At 57.8% G+C, this 15,342-nt stretch overlaps 1 protein-coding gene across 2 annotated transcripts; it reads left to right on the top strand.

Moving 5' to 3' along the window:
• Positions 1-4,262: 4,262 nt before the first annotated feature.
• On the top strand, positions 4,263-13,325 carry KHSRP (KH-type splicing regulatory protein). Of its 2 annotated transcripts, none has more exons than XM_075545615.1 (19): positions 4,263-4,608; positions 6,228-6,324; positions 6,921-6,959; positions 7,169-7,208; positions 7,878-7,927; positions 8,157-8,228; positions 8,684-8,741; positions 8,887-9,061; positions 9,141-9,239; positions 9,331-9,429; positions 9,514-9,616; positions 9,733-9,833; positions 9,931-10,075; positions 10,148-10,308; positions 10,393-10,502; positions 10,855-10,943; positions 11,025-11,225; positions 11,324-11,401; positions 11,485-13,325. In XM_075545615.1, the coding sequence occupies exons 1-19, from the start codon at positions 4,369-4,371 to the stop codon at positions 11,760-11,762; spliced, it is 2,235 nt and encodes a 744-aa protein (XP_075401730.1). In that variant the 5' UTR covers positions 4,263-4,368; the 3' UTR covers positions 11,763-13,325. The 2 variants fall into 2 exon arrangements, with proteins under 2 accessions (XP_075401730.1, XP_075401739.1); XM_075545624.1 differs by lacking the exon at positions 4,263-4,608 and adding an exon at positions 4,898-4,918.
• Positions 13,326-15,342: the final 2,017 nt, after the last annotated feature.

The raw sequence follows: 15,342 nt of genomic DNA, 5'->3' as shown, positions 1-15,342 counted from the left end.
GAGGGAGGGGGGAGGGGGCCCAGCTGGGAAGACCCAGTGAGGCTGCAGAAGCAGATCCCTACACGTTATGTGGAATCATGGGCTGTAGTACTACAGTGCTGCATTGCCAGCGGGGCTCAGAGTCACGATTTTGTTCTGAAAGGGGGCGGAAGGCACAGTAAGCTTGGGGCCCACTGTTGTACCAGATAGACTAGGAAACAAGGGCTGGCCATCTACTTGCCCAACTCGTGAATAAAACCCTGTGGGTCCACCTGCCTGCGGGTGAGGGGAAGGGACCTGGGGAGGGCTGGGGAGTGTCTGCTTCCCTGAGGCAGGGGTTGCCTTGAGGCAGGGCTGGCTCCAGGGCGCTTAGCCCCACATGTCCCTCTGCACTGCACTGCCCGGGCCCCAGGGCAGAGCTGCCCATAGGGGTTCTGTGGCCGTCATCTTGATGGCACTGGAGAGTCTCACCTTCCTCCTGGGGGCCTGAATGGCCACCCTGTTGTTGAGCTGCCCTCCCAGGGCTCCTTGAACCGGGGCCAGAAGCACAAGTCACCTCATGAGCACCACTGAGAGCAGCTCCCTGACCTCCCCGCCACCCCAGGTGCTGAAGACTCAGCTGACACTGGGTCAGACAGGCCAGTACCAGTGACTGGGTGAATGTTTCTGTCAGATGCCTTGGTGCCAGGGGATCCGCTCATTCTATCTCAGATATATCCCAAACATAGGAATTATACCCTATGCCTGTGACCTGGTTGTATACAAAGTTGGCGGTGGGGGGGGGGGCGGGTCCCATAGGGGCAGTGGGGTGGCCCAGGGCTAGGACCCATTCTGAGCCTTCTCTGGTCCCCTGCCCCTTACAGATGATGAACATCTAGGACACCACAGGGAAGAACATCCAAAACCCCCAACAACTTGGCCGGGAACATCTGTACCCTAACAGTGTCCACAGTCTGCAGCCAGATGGCCAGCTACCCACTGACCTTGATCAGAATGGGGATGCAGGCTGAAGGTCTGCCCGGCCCCAGTGATGCCTACCTTGTGCCCCCATCGAATGTCCTCAGCACCCTCTCCCCTAATTCTCCATAGGACTGCCTTTGCCGCCCACCAAACTCCCTGAACTCATACTTACCTCCAAATCTGAAATCCTGCCCCATTTTCCCTCATTCCCAAAGGTGACCTAACCCCATGCTACACCCCACCCCCACCCATGCACACTTTCCTCCTGACCTTGTGACACACCACTTGCCCATGAGTACATGGCCACCATACACGTTCACATGTCAGAGTGGAACTGGGCTCCCGAGGGCATCGCAGGGACCGTTTGGGGAAGTCCATCTCCAGGCCTTTCTTCCATGGCATCTTCTGGTGGGCTTCAACCTGTGACCTTCCAATTAGCAGCCGAGCCAATTTCCCATGTGCAAACCACCCAGGGACGCCAAGACATAGGCACCCTACCCCCAAATGACCCAGCTTCCTCAAATCAGACTTAACCCTCGAGTGATCCCCTAATTACTCCCCATACTTGTCAAGTCAGACCTGCACTGTAAAGTCAATCCAGGGATTCTCACTGACCCTAATGGACAGAGCAGAATGCTTCTGAAGTTGTCAGTCTTCATGGGAGCAGACAGCTTCATCTTTCATCAGTCGATACTGATTCAGGGGCCCTAGAAGACTGGGTAGAACTGCCTCTGTGGGTTTCTGAAACGTAACATTGTTACAGGAGTAGACAGCCTTGTCTTTCTCCCTTGGAGGGGCTGGTGGGTACAAACTATTGACCTTGAGGCTAGCAGACCAGACTCAACCCACTTGGCCACCTGGGATTCCTTGATCTTTAGAAGCTCCTCCCACCAGCATCCCCCAAAACCAACTCCTCAGATCCAGTTTCCACACTGCCTTGATAACCCCACCCCAACCAATCCGAAAGCCTCAAAACAGAACCAGGGCCCGCCCTGACCCTGACAAAGCCTCTCTCCAAAGTGCCCCCGAACACATGGCCAAAGCCCTCGCCAATCACAGGAGTCCTCACCCCCTGTCACCTGTCTGAGGGGACTGGTTTTGAAACCCGTTCCCTACATGGTACCTTGAAAACGGCTCCCTGAATCAAGTCCTTTGCTGCCTCCTCCACGCTATCTCATTTCCTCTACAAGTCTCCCAGACCCCTGGCTTGGCCTGCTGGCACCCCAACTTCTACTATGCTATGTGGATAACTTGGCCTCATTTCCCATAGATACTGATGAGGGGTGAGAACCCCATCATGCAAGGAGTCTTCTGGCAGATCCTGGCCCAGTTGGGCTGGCCTGGGCTATACAGAGGCCTGCCCCCCCCCCCCCACTCTCCTGAAGGTGCAACCCACTGGAGGAATCAGCTACTTGGTTTATGAAAACATGAACATCCCTGGGAGGTTAGCAGAAAGCTGAACCACAGGCCCAGAGTCCGAAGGAGACAGAAGGGCTCAGTGTCCCCTGGCCCCAAATAACCTTGCTGTTTCATCCATGTGGAACAGCTTTGGGAAAGTGTGCTGGAGCTCTAGACCAGAAAGAAGCTGGAGGTTCCCTCACTGGAGTACAGGCCAGGACTGCAGTCTGGATCCTGCCGGGAATAAGAAAGCATGCTGTCGTCTCAAGGGCCTGAATTGGGAAATAAAGGATGTGCTTGGCTACGTGTGTCTGGGACGGTGGGCCTAGGAGGAGTGCTAGGAACTCAGAGCTCCAGTGGTGCTGTCAAGTAAGCACTGGTCTGCGAACTGCAAGGTCAGAGGTTCACAAACAACAGACACTCTTTGAAAGAGGAAGTTCTCTGCTCCTATTAAGTTTGATACCCTGGACAACCGTATATAAAGTCACTGCGAGTTCAATCTATTTGATAGCAGTGGGCTTTATTGATTTTAGGAGGGGGTGCTGGGGTCCTCAAATTCCTGGGTTTGGAAGAGGAATGGGGTGCTTGGAACTCCTCATTCTAAGGGGTACATGAATCCCAAGGCCCGGAAAGAAGAGTACTTGGGATCCTCGAGTCTAAGGGGGGGAGCATGGATCCTCAGTTCTAAGAGGGAGGCACCTGGGATCCCCAAATCTAAAAGGGAATTTCAAAATCCAGCAGGGGAGCAGAAATTTTTCCAGGTGAAGAATATGGTGCTGGGAATCCCTAGGACAAGAAAAGACACCAGGGAACCTGGTCCCTGAATCCTAAAGTTGTAAATTAGGATATTGTCAGGGTTCAGTAGCAAGATGGAGGCTGGGATCTGATCTTGTGATCTTAAGGCCTTAATGGAAGAGTGGGGTGGTGGTATGGTAATTAGAAACTAGGATTCCCATGGTCTGAGGATGGACCAAGGGGTCCTGGATCACTAGGGAAGTCTGGAGTATGGAATTCTAGGGGTCCTGGGAGAGAAGTGGGGTAGGGGACCTACACCCCAAAGAGTCACGGGGGAGGAGTTACTCTGGAACCACCATTCTCTGGCAGCTCCTGAACCTCAAGCCGGCCGCGTGCTCGGCCTACCTAACCGGACGCCAAGGGCGCTAAACCCAAAAATCAGGCCCGATTTCGTGTATCCCGTCACCATTGCCCACGTCGCCTGCCATTCACGTGTTCCCGCCAATCCAGTTCTCCCTCTTAGGAAGGTTGCCGCCCACTGAAGCTGTGTTTTCATTGGCTCCCACCAAACCCAAGCACCTGTATCGCCTTCTTCCCAGTGGCCGCAGTCACCTATTTCCCGCCCCCTCACCTCAGCCAATGGCTGCATTTAGAAGTCAGGGCTAGAAAAGGATTCTGGTTAACAGGGAAAGCAATCAAGTGTAAATCCAACCTCATCAAGTCGAACTCCTCAGGGATTGGCTAGAGCTAGCTAGCGTCTCCTCAAGGCCGCCCTCCATTGGTGGTCGTCACGACCATCCCACGGGGCGCCCGCCTAGCCTGTTCAAAGGGGCCTCTCGAAAGCCCGTCCTTTCAGCCCACTTGACTCTTTGGAACCGTCAATCCAGTCCCGAAGCCGCCCAGCGAAACTGGAACTCCAGCTTCATTGGGCCTTCCGTCCGCACGGATCGCCTCGATTTCCCCGCCCAACACCGGCAACTCGAAGTCCATTGGCTCTCAGAGATGTCGAGTACTCCGTGCCTCCCGCCCACTGACGGCCGCTGCTGTCCGATTGGCTGTTCGCCTCCAGGGCCCGCGATTGGTGTCCGGGGAGCGAGGACCGTCTCCCATTGGTCGCACGTCGCTGTCCGTCACGCTGCCGGCGGGAGGGGGAGGTCCCCTCCCCCCTCGTCCTCTTCCCAGCCGCTGAGTTCCCAGAGTGCTCCGCGGCCGTGTAGAGCGAGGCCTTGTTCCCGCGTTGAGCCGCCGCCGCCTCCTCAGCTTCTTCCTCCGCGCCAGGCCCGGCCCTGCCGCGCCATGTCGGACTACAGCACTGGAGGACCCCCGCCCGGGCCACCGCCGCCGGCTGGCGGGGGCGGGGGTTCCGGGGGAGGCCCTCCGCCAGGCCCGCCGGGTGCGGGGGACCGGGGCGGCGGCGGTCCCGGTGGCGGCGGCCCTGGCGGGGGATCGGCCGGGGGCTCCTCGCAGCCGCCCGGCGGGGGCGGCCCAGGGATCCGCAAGGACGCCTTCGCTGACGCGGTGCAGCGGGCCCGCCAGGTGAGGAGGCCGCGGGCCTGAGGGGCGCGCTCGCGGCCCGGCGGGCGCGCGGGGGAGGGGTCGGGAATCACGTGCGCGTGCCCGGGGTCGCCGTCCGGGGTGGGCCGGGGTCACGAGCGGCGTGAGTTGCCTGAGGCGGGGATCCTCCGCGAGTGACCCAGTGACACAGGGAAGGGGGTGTGTGGGGGTCCCGCGGCGCGAACTCGGGGTGAGCAGAGGACCCTGAGAGTTCGGGAACACCCCCCCCCTTTCCCCTCAGGACCAACGAGAGTTTCACCCGTGTCCTGGAATCAAAAGGTCTTCCTGCGGGGTGGGTCTGCCGCGCCTCTCCACCCCAATCAGGGTCGTGCTTGCCCCCCTTCTGCCGCTTTTCCGCGCCAGGCGGGGCTTACTTAAGTGGAAGTAAAAAGTTCTTTGGGTCTAGAAAGTGATGAGGGGGCCAGGACTCAGGCTATGATAGGAGAGAGGGGGGTCTGCGCCCCAGTCTTCGGAGGCCGGTGTGACACCAGGTTAGTGTCTGTCAGTCATTGGGGAGATCCAGCTCCCGGAAATCTGCTCCCCTATCATCCATTCGGCTAGATGAGAGGTCCTGTGCCTGCAGGGCTGGGAGGGCCCCTCTCCTGCTCCAGGACAGGATTCTCTGATGGCCCCGGGCTTGTCTCTGCCCTGGGAGCTTTGGCTGGATGTACGTCTTGTCTTGTCTTTTGGGGTGGCGTCCGGTGAGAGCCTGAATGTGGAGGTGCACTGTTGGTTCTTAGCACAGGGATTGTTTCTTCCAGAAAAGTACCCTGTTGGGTTGCTTTAAATGGTCCTTTACATGTTGAAGATACATCATGCCTTCCCAAAAGAGGCGTGTGGCCCAAGTGAAGCTTGCCGGGTACGGGTGGCACCCAGGGTGAATTGGTGGTTCCAGTAGCTCTGAAAGAGAAAAAGGGGTGAGGATCTACCTCTATATGAAATATAGGCTTGGGGTACCCAGGGGGCAAGGCAGGTCTACTCTGACCCCACCAGGCCACTCTGGTAGGTACCGACTCACCTGCAACAAACAGCCTTTGGACCAAACCTTTCCCTGGGACGGGCTAGGCCTAAAGGTTGTGAAGGAGAGGTAGCCTGGAATTGGGGGTCTCCAGCATCCCAGAAGAATGGTCATCCAGTCCCAACTTTGGAGCCTGCCGGGGAGCACCTGGAACTTCCAGGTGCCCAGAGCCGCTGTCCCAACACCAGAACCAATGTAGGGAGAGCTCTGGAAACTCAAGCAAACTCACTCATGAAGCCGATCCCCACCCATAGCAACCCTGTAGGACAGGGTAGAATTGCCTTGGTGAGTTTGACACTAACACTGTATGGGAACAGAAAGCCTCTTCTTTCTCCCATGGACTGGCTGGTGGCTTTGAACCACTTATCTTGCAGGTAGCTGACCAACACATCGCACTGTACCCAACTTTGTTGGGTCATGTGCCACAACCATTGGACTCTGTCCCATGTTGGGGACAAAACAGTGGGAAAGTCTTGGTTCTGGGCCAGTGGGGTATCAGGGATGGTAGCCGTCAGGGACCCCGAGTTAGGCCCCCAGCAAGACCTAGTGGGTTGGTAACCGAGTGCTCCTGCTTTATTTCTAGATTGCAGCCAAGATTGGAGGCGACTCAGCCACCACCGTCAACAACAGCACGCCTGAATTTGGATTTGGGGGCCAAAAGCGACAATTGGAAGACGGAGGTAACTTGTGACTCCCCTGAAGTAGGAAGAGGACTCACGGGCCAAGCACCCAGTGATTTTGTTTGGAGGTGGCTCAGAGTAGGGAGGTACCAGCTGCACTTTGGGCTTTTAAACTGTCAGCAATCCCTGCTTTGTTCGTTCATTCCTCCTTTGTGCTCGGGCCTGCAACCTGAGGTGTCAGGTAGCCGAGAGGAAGGCTGCTTTTATGGGGCAGGGGTCTGAGCAGCAGTTCCCAGGTTCCCATCCCTTCTGGGGACTGTGATATATGACAGCTTTGTGGAGGCTTGTGGCATCACCCACCATGAAGGGCCAAATTATAGATCCCTGCCCCCTCTGAACCAGGCTGGTGTAGCGGTCAGCCGCCACCATCATTGTGTGTGTAGCGGTCAGCTGCCACCATCATTGTGTGTGCTTCTTAGAAACAGCTGTATGACTGGACTGTTTGTCCAGGATGGGGAACCTCTTGTCTCCCGCAAGCATGGTCTCTTTTAGGGGCCAATCTGGGCTGTTGGTCTCTAGGACACGTGGCACCTTGGTCGGGTGTGAGGCCAATGGGGTGGGTTGGACTGCAGCTGACTCTCTCTCTCTCTTTCCAGACCAACCTGAGAGCAAGAAGCTGGCCGCCCAAGGAGACTGTAAGTCCAAGGGGTTGCGTGGGCCAGAGGCTTCCTGGCTGGGAGAAAATCACGTGGAGCAGGCCACAGCTCACCTTTTGGGGGGGGGGCAGGTGTTGATAACCCTGGAACCAGGCACATTGTGGAGTTGAGGGGCTCTAGGGGCTGGACTACATTGGTGTTCCTTTGAGAGATGCCTGGCCAACCTTCCTTTGACTTTCTCTTTGCAGCAATGAGCTCTCAACTCGGGCCTGTCCACCCACCTCCAAGGTATGTTGGGGTCCTGTCTGGCTATGGTAGGGGTTCTCTGCAGGGAGCTCCAGAGGACCAACCCTCAGTCCTGAGCTCATGTCAGGGCAGTGGGTGATAACTGTGGACTGGTGGAGCCTGGAGACTTCTAGCCTTTTTGTGGTGCCCCTTAGGCTCAGGTGACTAATGTCCCTTACGAGGGGGGTTCTCCCAACGGGTCAGTGGCATAGTGGGCCACCCATTGGGCTGTTCACCGTAGGTCACCAGTTGGAATCCCCCAGCTGCTCCAATAAAGATGGAATGGAGTTGTCTGTTTCCTCGAAGATGTACTGCCTCAGAAACCTACCAGGACAGTTCTACCCCTTCCTGTAGTGTTGCTATGATTGTTCCTATGTGGTCTAGTGGGCCAAGGGTGTTGAGGAGCATGATGTAGGAGACCGATCCGTCCTGTTAAAAAGAGTCGGCAGGTTGCCTCTCAGGACCCAGGAAAACTAGGCCTCCAGTGATGGTGCCCTGCTGTGGATGCAGAGCCTCTGCTGAGGGCTGGCTCTTTTTTGTGCAAAGTGAAGGGTGATGTCGGGTCTGGGGTAATCCTCCCTGGGTGAGGGCTGGACTTATGTCCCCAAACCCTGGAGAGCCAGCTTCTGCCCCTCCCCCTAGCCCCAGACTGACCAAGGTGTCTCCCTATAGGACTTCGATGACAGAAGAGTACAGAGTCCCTGACGGCATGGTAGGACTGAGTAAGTGTGGGGCAGTGGCCAGTCTTTGCCACCTTGGGATAGATGCCATTGTGTCTCCTGGGGCACACAACCCAGGAGCCTAAGCTCTGAAAGGGCCCCTCCTGTTTCTGCTCTGGGTGTCCCTCAGCCGGCCTGGGCCCTGTTCAAGAAGTGGCTGTTTTCTCCCTGGGTGGGACTGGGGACCCTCGAGGTTCCTCACCCGCAGTCTCTCTTTCTTTTTCACCCCAAGTCATTGGCCGAGGAGGTGAGCAAATAAACAAAATCCAGCAGGACTCAGGCTGCAAGGTCCAGATCTCGCCAGGTATGGCAGCCAAGTGGGGGTGGAGAAGCTCTTGTGTCAGCCAGAGAGACCACTGTTGGGGGTAGGGATGCGGGAGGGTGATCCCAGGTGTGCCCTGGAGGAGGTTGTCGGGCGGCGGATGGGGAAAAGGGAGGGTGTGGGCTCCTCAGGAGACCTGGTGACTGCTCTGAGCCTGGGGGGTCAGCAGCTGTGGTACAACCAAGCTTGGGCTTTAGTGCCAACTCATTCTGGTGGCCAGTTCCTCTAGTTTGTGCCTCCTGTCTCTGAGCTGCTGGCGCCCCGTGGGGGTATGTGACTCCCTGTCTTCGGGGCTGTGGGTTCCTCAGCCCTGTCCTCATGCAGTTGTAAGCAGTCTGCTCTTGGTCTCCCCTGGGGCAGCTGCCAGGTGCTGAGGTGGGCAGGGTCTCTGAGATGTTCCCAGGGAGGACACTGACCCTGGTTCCCCTTCTTTGCAGACAGTGGTGGCCTTCCAGAGCGCAGCGTGTCCCTCACAGGAGCACCGGAGTCTGTCCAGTAAGTCCCCATGCCTCTTCCACACTTGAGACACCTGTGCTCTTTCTCCTTCCTTGGACTCTCCCTGGGACGCTTACTTCCCTCTGAGCTGGGTGGGCCCGGGAGGACCCTGCCCTCACTGAACACTTCCTCCTCCTCCTTTCAGGAAAGCTAAGATGATGCTGGATGACATTGTGTCTCGAGGCCGCGGTGGCCCCCCCGGACAGTTCCACGACAGCGCCAATGGGGGCCAGAACGGCACCGTGCAGGAGATCATGATCCCTGCAGGCAAGGCCGGCCTGGTCATTGGCAAAGGCGGGGAGACCATCAAGCAGCTGCAGGTGAGGTGGCCGGGCTGCTCCCCAGGAGCCTCCCCTAGCCCCTGAGGCTGCCAGCGCTCACCTTCCCCTGGCTTCCCAGGAGCGAGCTGGGGTCAAGATGATCCTCATCCAGGATGGCTCCCAGAATACTAATGTGGACAAGCCCCTGCGCATCATCGGGGACCCCTACAAAGTGCAGGTGAGCCCACCCAGGGGGTGGTGCACTGTGCCCATGGGCCTGAGGCTGTGGAGACCATGCCCCCTGAGGACCATACCCCGTCTGTTCACAGCAAGCCTGTGAGATGGTGATGGACATTCTGCGGGAACGTGACCAGGGCGGCTTTGGAGACCGGAATGAGTATGGGTCACGCATTGGTGGCGGCATTGATGTGAGTGTGGGCCTCCCCAGAGTGGGCAGTGGGCATCAGAGGGGGAGACATGGAGCTGGCTTTCTCACCTTCACCTCCCTGCAGGTGCCGGTGCCTAGACACTCGGTTGGGGTGGTCATTGGCCGGAGCGGGGAGATGATCAAGAAGATCCAGAATGACGCTGGGGTGCGAATACAGTTCAAACAGGGTCAGTCTGTCCTCCAGGGAACCTCCACCCCCTTCTATGTCCCAAATTCCATCTTCAGAGACTTGGGCTTCCCACTGCCGCAGGACAGTGGGTGAGGCTTTCTTTGCTTCTCACAGATGATGGGACGGGGCCTGAGAAGGTAGCGCACATCATGGGGCCACCTGACAGGTGTGAGCATGCAGCCCGCATTATCAATGACCTCCTCCAGAGCCTCCGGGTAGGTTCCCCCCCTCCCCCCAGCCCTAGGTTGACCTGGCCTTGCAGGATCACACCTAGGCTCACCCTACCCCCCCGCCCGCCCGCCAATCTTGCAGAGTGGTCCTCCAGGACCCCCCGGCGGCCCAGGCATGCCCCCAGGGGGCCGGGGCCGAGGAAGAGGCCAAGGCAACTGGGGACCCCCAGGTGGAGAGATGACCTTCTCAATCCCCACTCACAAATGTGGACTGGTCATCGGCCGAGGTGGGTACCTCCCCTATATCCCCTCCTTGGCCTCCAGGCCTATGCCTTTTTACAACCCTACCCCCACCCCAGGTGGTGAGAACGTGAAAGCCATAAACCAGCAGACGGGCGCTTTTGTGGAGATCTCTCGGCAGCTGCCACCCAATGGGGACCCCAACTTTAAGCTGTTCATCATCCGGGGCTCACCCCAGCAGATCGACCATGCCAAGCAGCTCATTGAGGAGAAGATTGAGGTGGGCCAGGAGGGGCCCTGGGGTTGGGGGACTGCTGCCACCTGCCCTACCCCACTGACCTCTGGCCTGTGCTCCTTCCTGTAGGGTCCTCTCTGTCCAGTTGGTCCTGGTCCTGGAGGACCTGGCCCTGCCGGCCCAATGGGGCCCTTCAACCCCGGGCCCTTCAATCAAGGCCCACCAGGGGCACCCCCACAGTGAGTATTCCTGCTGGCTGTCTCTTAGTGTGGGTGCTGTCCTTGCCCCACCCTGGGCCACCGCTCCCCGGAGCGCCAGATCTGGGGTCCTCCAGACTGTCCATCCACTCCTGAGGCACCCTGCCCGTGGGGATTGGTGGAACTGTCTTCAGGAAGATTGCTGTGGCTGCTTGATTGGTTTTGCAAGAAGGTAGCTAGCCCTTTTTTCCGCAGCACCCCACTCAGGCAGTGAGGTGTTGGGTCTGGAGGTGGGCCTGGCCTCGTGCCCCCTTCTCACTAGCCACCCTTCTCTATAGACAGCAACCCCATCCAGGAATGTACCTTAACTTGTGTTTCCCCTCTCATTCTGCAGTGCGGGAGGCCCCCCTCCTCATCAGTACCCACCTCAGGGGTGGGGTAACACATACCCCCAGTGGCAACCGCCTGCCCCTCATGACCCCAGTAAGTAGCTGGCCCCTGGGGTGGGGTGGGGCTGAGTGTCTGACTGCCTCACCCCTGAGCCTGGTCCCCTTCCTCCTTCAGACAAAGCTGCAGCTGCCGCAGCTGACCCCAATGCAGCCTGGGCCGCCTATTACTCCCACTACTACCAGCAGCCCCCTGGCCCCGTGCCGGGCCCCGCACCGGCCCCTGCGGCCCCCCCAACCCAGGGTGAGCCCCCACAGCCTCCGCCCACCGGCCAGTCGGACTACACCAAGGCCTGGGAAGAGTATTACAAGAAGATGGGTGAGTGCGTAGTGCGGCGGTGGCCGTGGGGGGAGTGTGAAAGCATGCTGCCACCCCTGAGCTACCTCTTACCCTGAGGGTACCCTGGCTCCCCACAGGCCAGCAACCACAGCAGCCTGGAGCCCCTCCGCAGCAAGACTACACGAAGGCCTGGGAAGAATACTACAAGAAGCAAGGTGAGGTCAGGGGCCAGAGAGGTCAGCGGGGCTCCAGGGTGGACCCCCAGACCCCTCCCCTCACCTGTATTTCCTCCTCACAGCTCAAGTGGCCACTGGAGGGGGTCCAGGTGCGCCCCCCGGCTCCCAGCCAGACTATAGTGCCGCCTGGGCTGAGTATTATCGGCAGCAGGCAGCTTACTACGGACAAACCCCTGGGCCCGGCGGCCCCCAACCGCCACCCGCACAGCAGGGACAGCAGCAGGCAAGTGGGAACTGCCACCCTCCTCCTCCTCCTTTCTCCTTCCAGCCCCCGGCTACCGTCCACCCAGCTTTAGTGGGCAGTGCCGGCAACCCCTTTCCCTGCGGGGTATGCCCCTGATGCCTGCCGCAGGCTGAGGTCTCCGGGAGCCCCCGCCAGCCGGGGGGTGTGCGTGCTGGGTCCAGAGGCTCAAGGAGAGGCCTCCGCCACCAGCCTGCTTGTTCCTGTGACGCTGTCACGACGTGGGGGGCACGCCCGAAAGACATGGCGGGACTCTGGAACTGGTGGGTAGTGGGGGGAGGGGCAGCAGGCCGCACGGGCCCGCTGGCTGCTGGTCGGGCCGCCAACTTGCTCCCTCACCTGGCTGCTCGGGAAAAGACAAAGTTTGTTTTCCTCTCTGCATTACTTTTTTGGTTTTTGTTCCTTTGGTTCTTGGCGTTTTAGACCCATGGTTCCCCCACCCCGCCCCTGTGTCCAAGTGACTGTGGCAGGTGACGCCAGCGTGGGGCCAGTGCTGGCTCGCTGGGCAGGGTGTGGGGAGGCTGCCTGCCTGCTGCTGTGTCCCGGTCTTGTCTGTGAAGTGGGCATGACGATCGTTGCCACCTTCCAACCTACCTCACAGGGGTGTTGTGGGGACACCGTGAGCTCAGAAATGTTGATGTTATGACGCGCCGGGAGACTCCCTCCCCTGCCCCCACTCTGCCTCTGCTTCTCTCTCTCTCTCTCTCTCTCTCTCTCTCTCTGCCTCTGCGGCCCTGCTCCCCTCCTCCTCACCATCCTCCCTCAGGTGGCAGTGAGCAAGTGAGCACATGGCCTTTCCTCAGGACACACGTCCGCCCCCTCCGGAGTGACCCATTCCTATCTCTCCCCTCTCCGCAGGCTCAATGAATCGAATGAATGTGAACTTCTTCATCTGTGAAAATCTTTTTTTTTTTTTCCTTTTTTCCCATTTTGTTCTGTTTGAGGCTGTTGTGTTGTTTGGTTTTTCTTTTTGTCTGGCGAGAGCGTGATGGTGGCCATGGGGTGAGGGCAGGGTGGCAGGTGGGTAGGCAGGCTCTCACGCTCTCACCGTCCTATCTCGCAGTTTTTTCTTTCACGAGCAAGGGCTGCCCTGTTGAACCCGCCACAGGAGATAGTGAGGGCCAGAGCTCTGCGAAATGAGAGAGAGAAAGAGAGAGAGAGAGACAGAAGCAAAAGATATCCTATAAAATGATATATATATTAAAAATCTATCCCCCCCCCCCAACCTTCCTGAAACTGCCTCTTTCAGGGTATCACAATTCATTTTTCTCCCCATACCACCCTCTGCCCTCTTGTTTTAAAATAAACTTTTAGAAAAGGAGATAAGGGGGGAGGGAACCAAGTCACTCGCTATTTCTTTTTTTTTTCTTCTTTTTAGTTATAGTTTGGAACATTCCTTGGACCAGGTGTTGGTATTTCAGGAAAAGCCCCCCCCCCCATTCCTGTCCTTATCCGCCTAGCCCCTGGGCCTCTTGCTCTTCTCTTGCTCCCTCCCCCCCCCCAGCTCAGCTCCCCACTGCCCCCCAGGACTGGTCTTTCGTGTTTCATCTGTTCAAGAGGAGATTGAAATTGAAAAAGAAAAAAAAAAGAAAACAATTGTATGGCAGTTTTTACTTTTTATCGCTCGTTTTTAACTTCACAAATAAATGATAACAAAACCTCCCCGTGTGTGCTGGGTGCTGTCTGTCCCCCACCCCTCTCCTGTCTGTGGTTCTAGCTGTTGTAAACGCCCGGCAGTGGTGATTGGAAACACGAGCGCCTGTGGTCCCCAGTGTTCGTGTTTCTAAAGACATGAATAGAGAAGCATTTTCTGCTTGTGTATTGTGCTTTCTTACCTTTCCCTTTAGGGGAGGGGGTGGGTGAATAAAGTGCTTTTCTGTTTAAATGCTGTGTGCTGGCTGCGAGTGCTAATTGTAGGGGAGGCGGCCACGCCTGGTCCGGAAGGACAGTACGATGTCCTCCAGGGGTGGGGAGCAGCCCAAGGGACAGCAGGGTTCCCATGGATTCAACCTGCTAGTGTATGCCTGCTTGGCCTCCTGGGAGGCGGCCACTGACTCTAGCCTAGGAACGGTTAGAGGGGCCTGCTTAATGGGTGCCTTGCCTGGTTGGGAGGGGACAAGGGCCAGGTCAGTGCACTCTACTCCGTGGGGCTGCATTCTAGCTGCCTGGCCACCAGCCTGAGTGACAGCGGCAGTGACACCTGCTGCCTGCAGGTGGGGCCATCACAGCCCCACCTCCTCTTGGCAATTTGGCCCAGGCTGCCAGAGGGCAGGCCTAGGTCAGAGCCCCTAGTGGGAGGGCATGGCCACATAATCTCACCCTGTGGTCCTGAGTTCCCATCCAGTCCTGCTCTGGGTCGGAGGCGCCCGCCTGGTCCCACCTCCCTCCTGGCAGACTCTCAATGACAGAGCAGCACTTGGCAAAGATGGTCTCCGGAGCCTCTTCTGCCAGGATCTGAGCAGCAGGAAGCATGAGTCAGTGGGATGCTGCCTGGATCCTCAGTTAGTGGGGGTAGAGGGTAAGCAGGCCCCCCACCCTTATAAGAACCAGGGCCTTAGACTGGGGAGGGGAGGGTGGGGTGAGTCATGGACATCTTCAGGGCTGCGCTCTGAGGGGCATAATGTGTGGCAGGTAGGGTCTCAACATTTACTCTTCATGGAGGGTCAACCCCGACGGGCATGGCAGTCCCTGGCTTTGGGAAAGCCTCGCCAGGGAAGAGCCAGTGGTACGTGCCTTTCTCTCCCCCCCACGTCCCCCCATCTCATCCGTAGCAGAAGGGGTCCTGAAGGACAGGCAGGCCTCATGTATTCCCCATGTGGCTGGCTTTGATGTGGGTGCGGGTGACCTTGGAGAGACGGCTTTCTGCCTCTCTTTCGTCTCAAACTCACAAGGCACTTCTGCTTTGTCATCTAGGGTCCCTTGAGTCAGATTTGACTCAGTCGTGAGTTCTGTTTGGGTTTTGGTGGGTGACCAGTTGCCACAATCTTAGGGTTGGTTACTATCTTGCTGTTTTTGGGAGCCCCAACCTACTTGCTTTGGGAACCTGGGGGTCCAGCAGTGAGCAAGAGACCAAGCTCACTACCATCAAGCCAGTTCTGACTTGGTGACCCTATAGAATGGGGCAGAACTGCCCCCTTGTGGGTTTCCAAGACTTATTCTTTATAGGAGTAGAAAACCCTTCCTTTGTCCCATAGAGTGCCTGTCGGTTGGTTTTGAACTGCTGATCTTGCAGTTAGCCCAGCTAGAAACCACTAGGTCACCATAGCTGAAGATGGCAGGTTCAAGCCCACCTGGCTGCTCCCTGGCACATGGTTTGGTCTTGGGGAGCGCTTTAGTCAGGCGATGAAAGATGAAAACCCCATCTCCATCCAACATTCCCTTCGGGGACCTCCGTTTGCTGACTGAGCATTCGTTAGTGGAAGCAAGGCGGCCCACTGTGACTTCAGACACACTGAGCTTCTGGCTCTGGCCTCTGCTTGACCCTCTGCTAGAGACTGAACAGCACCCACTGCCACGTGAGACATGTCCCCAAAGTTTTGTGGGTCGATGTTGCAACGAATCTCACAATCTCACAATGCAGGGGAATGTCCTCAAGAGAGGAGTGGGGAGGTGGGGGGTGGGCGCAGAGCTGAAAAACATCGTGGAAGAGCTGGACATTTGGGGACATCTTCAGCCTCCC

Source organism: Tenrec ecaudatus, chromosome 1 (assembly GCF_050624435.1).
Source record: "Tenrec ecaudatus isolate mTenEca1 chromosome 1, mTenEca1.hap1, whole genome shotgun sequence".
Classification (NCBI taxonomy): Eukaryota; Metazoa; Chordata; class Mammalia; order Afrosoricida; family Tenrecidae; genus Tenrec; species Tenrec ecaudatus.
Note: the sequence above shows the minus strand (reverse complement) of the source record. Positions and strands in the feature narration are given on the sequence as shown.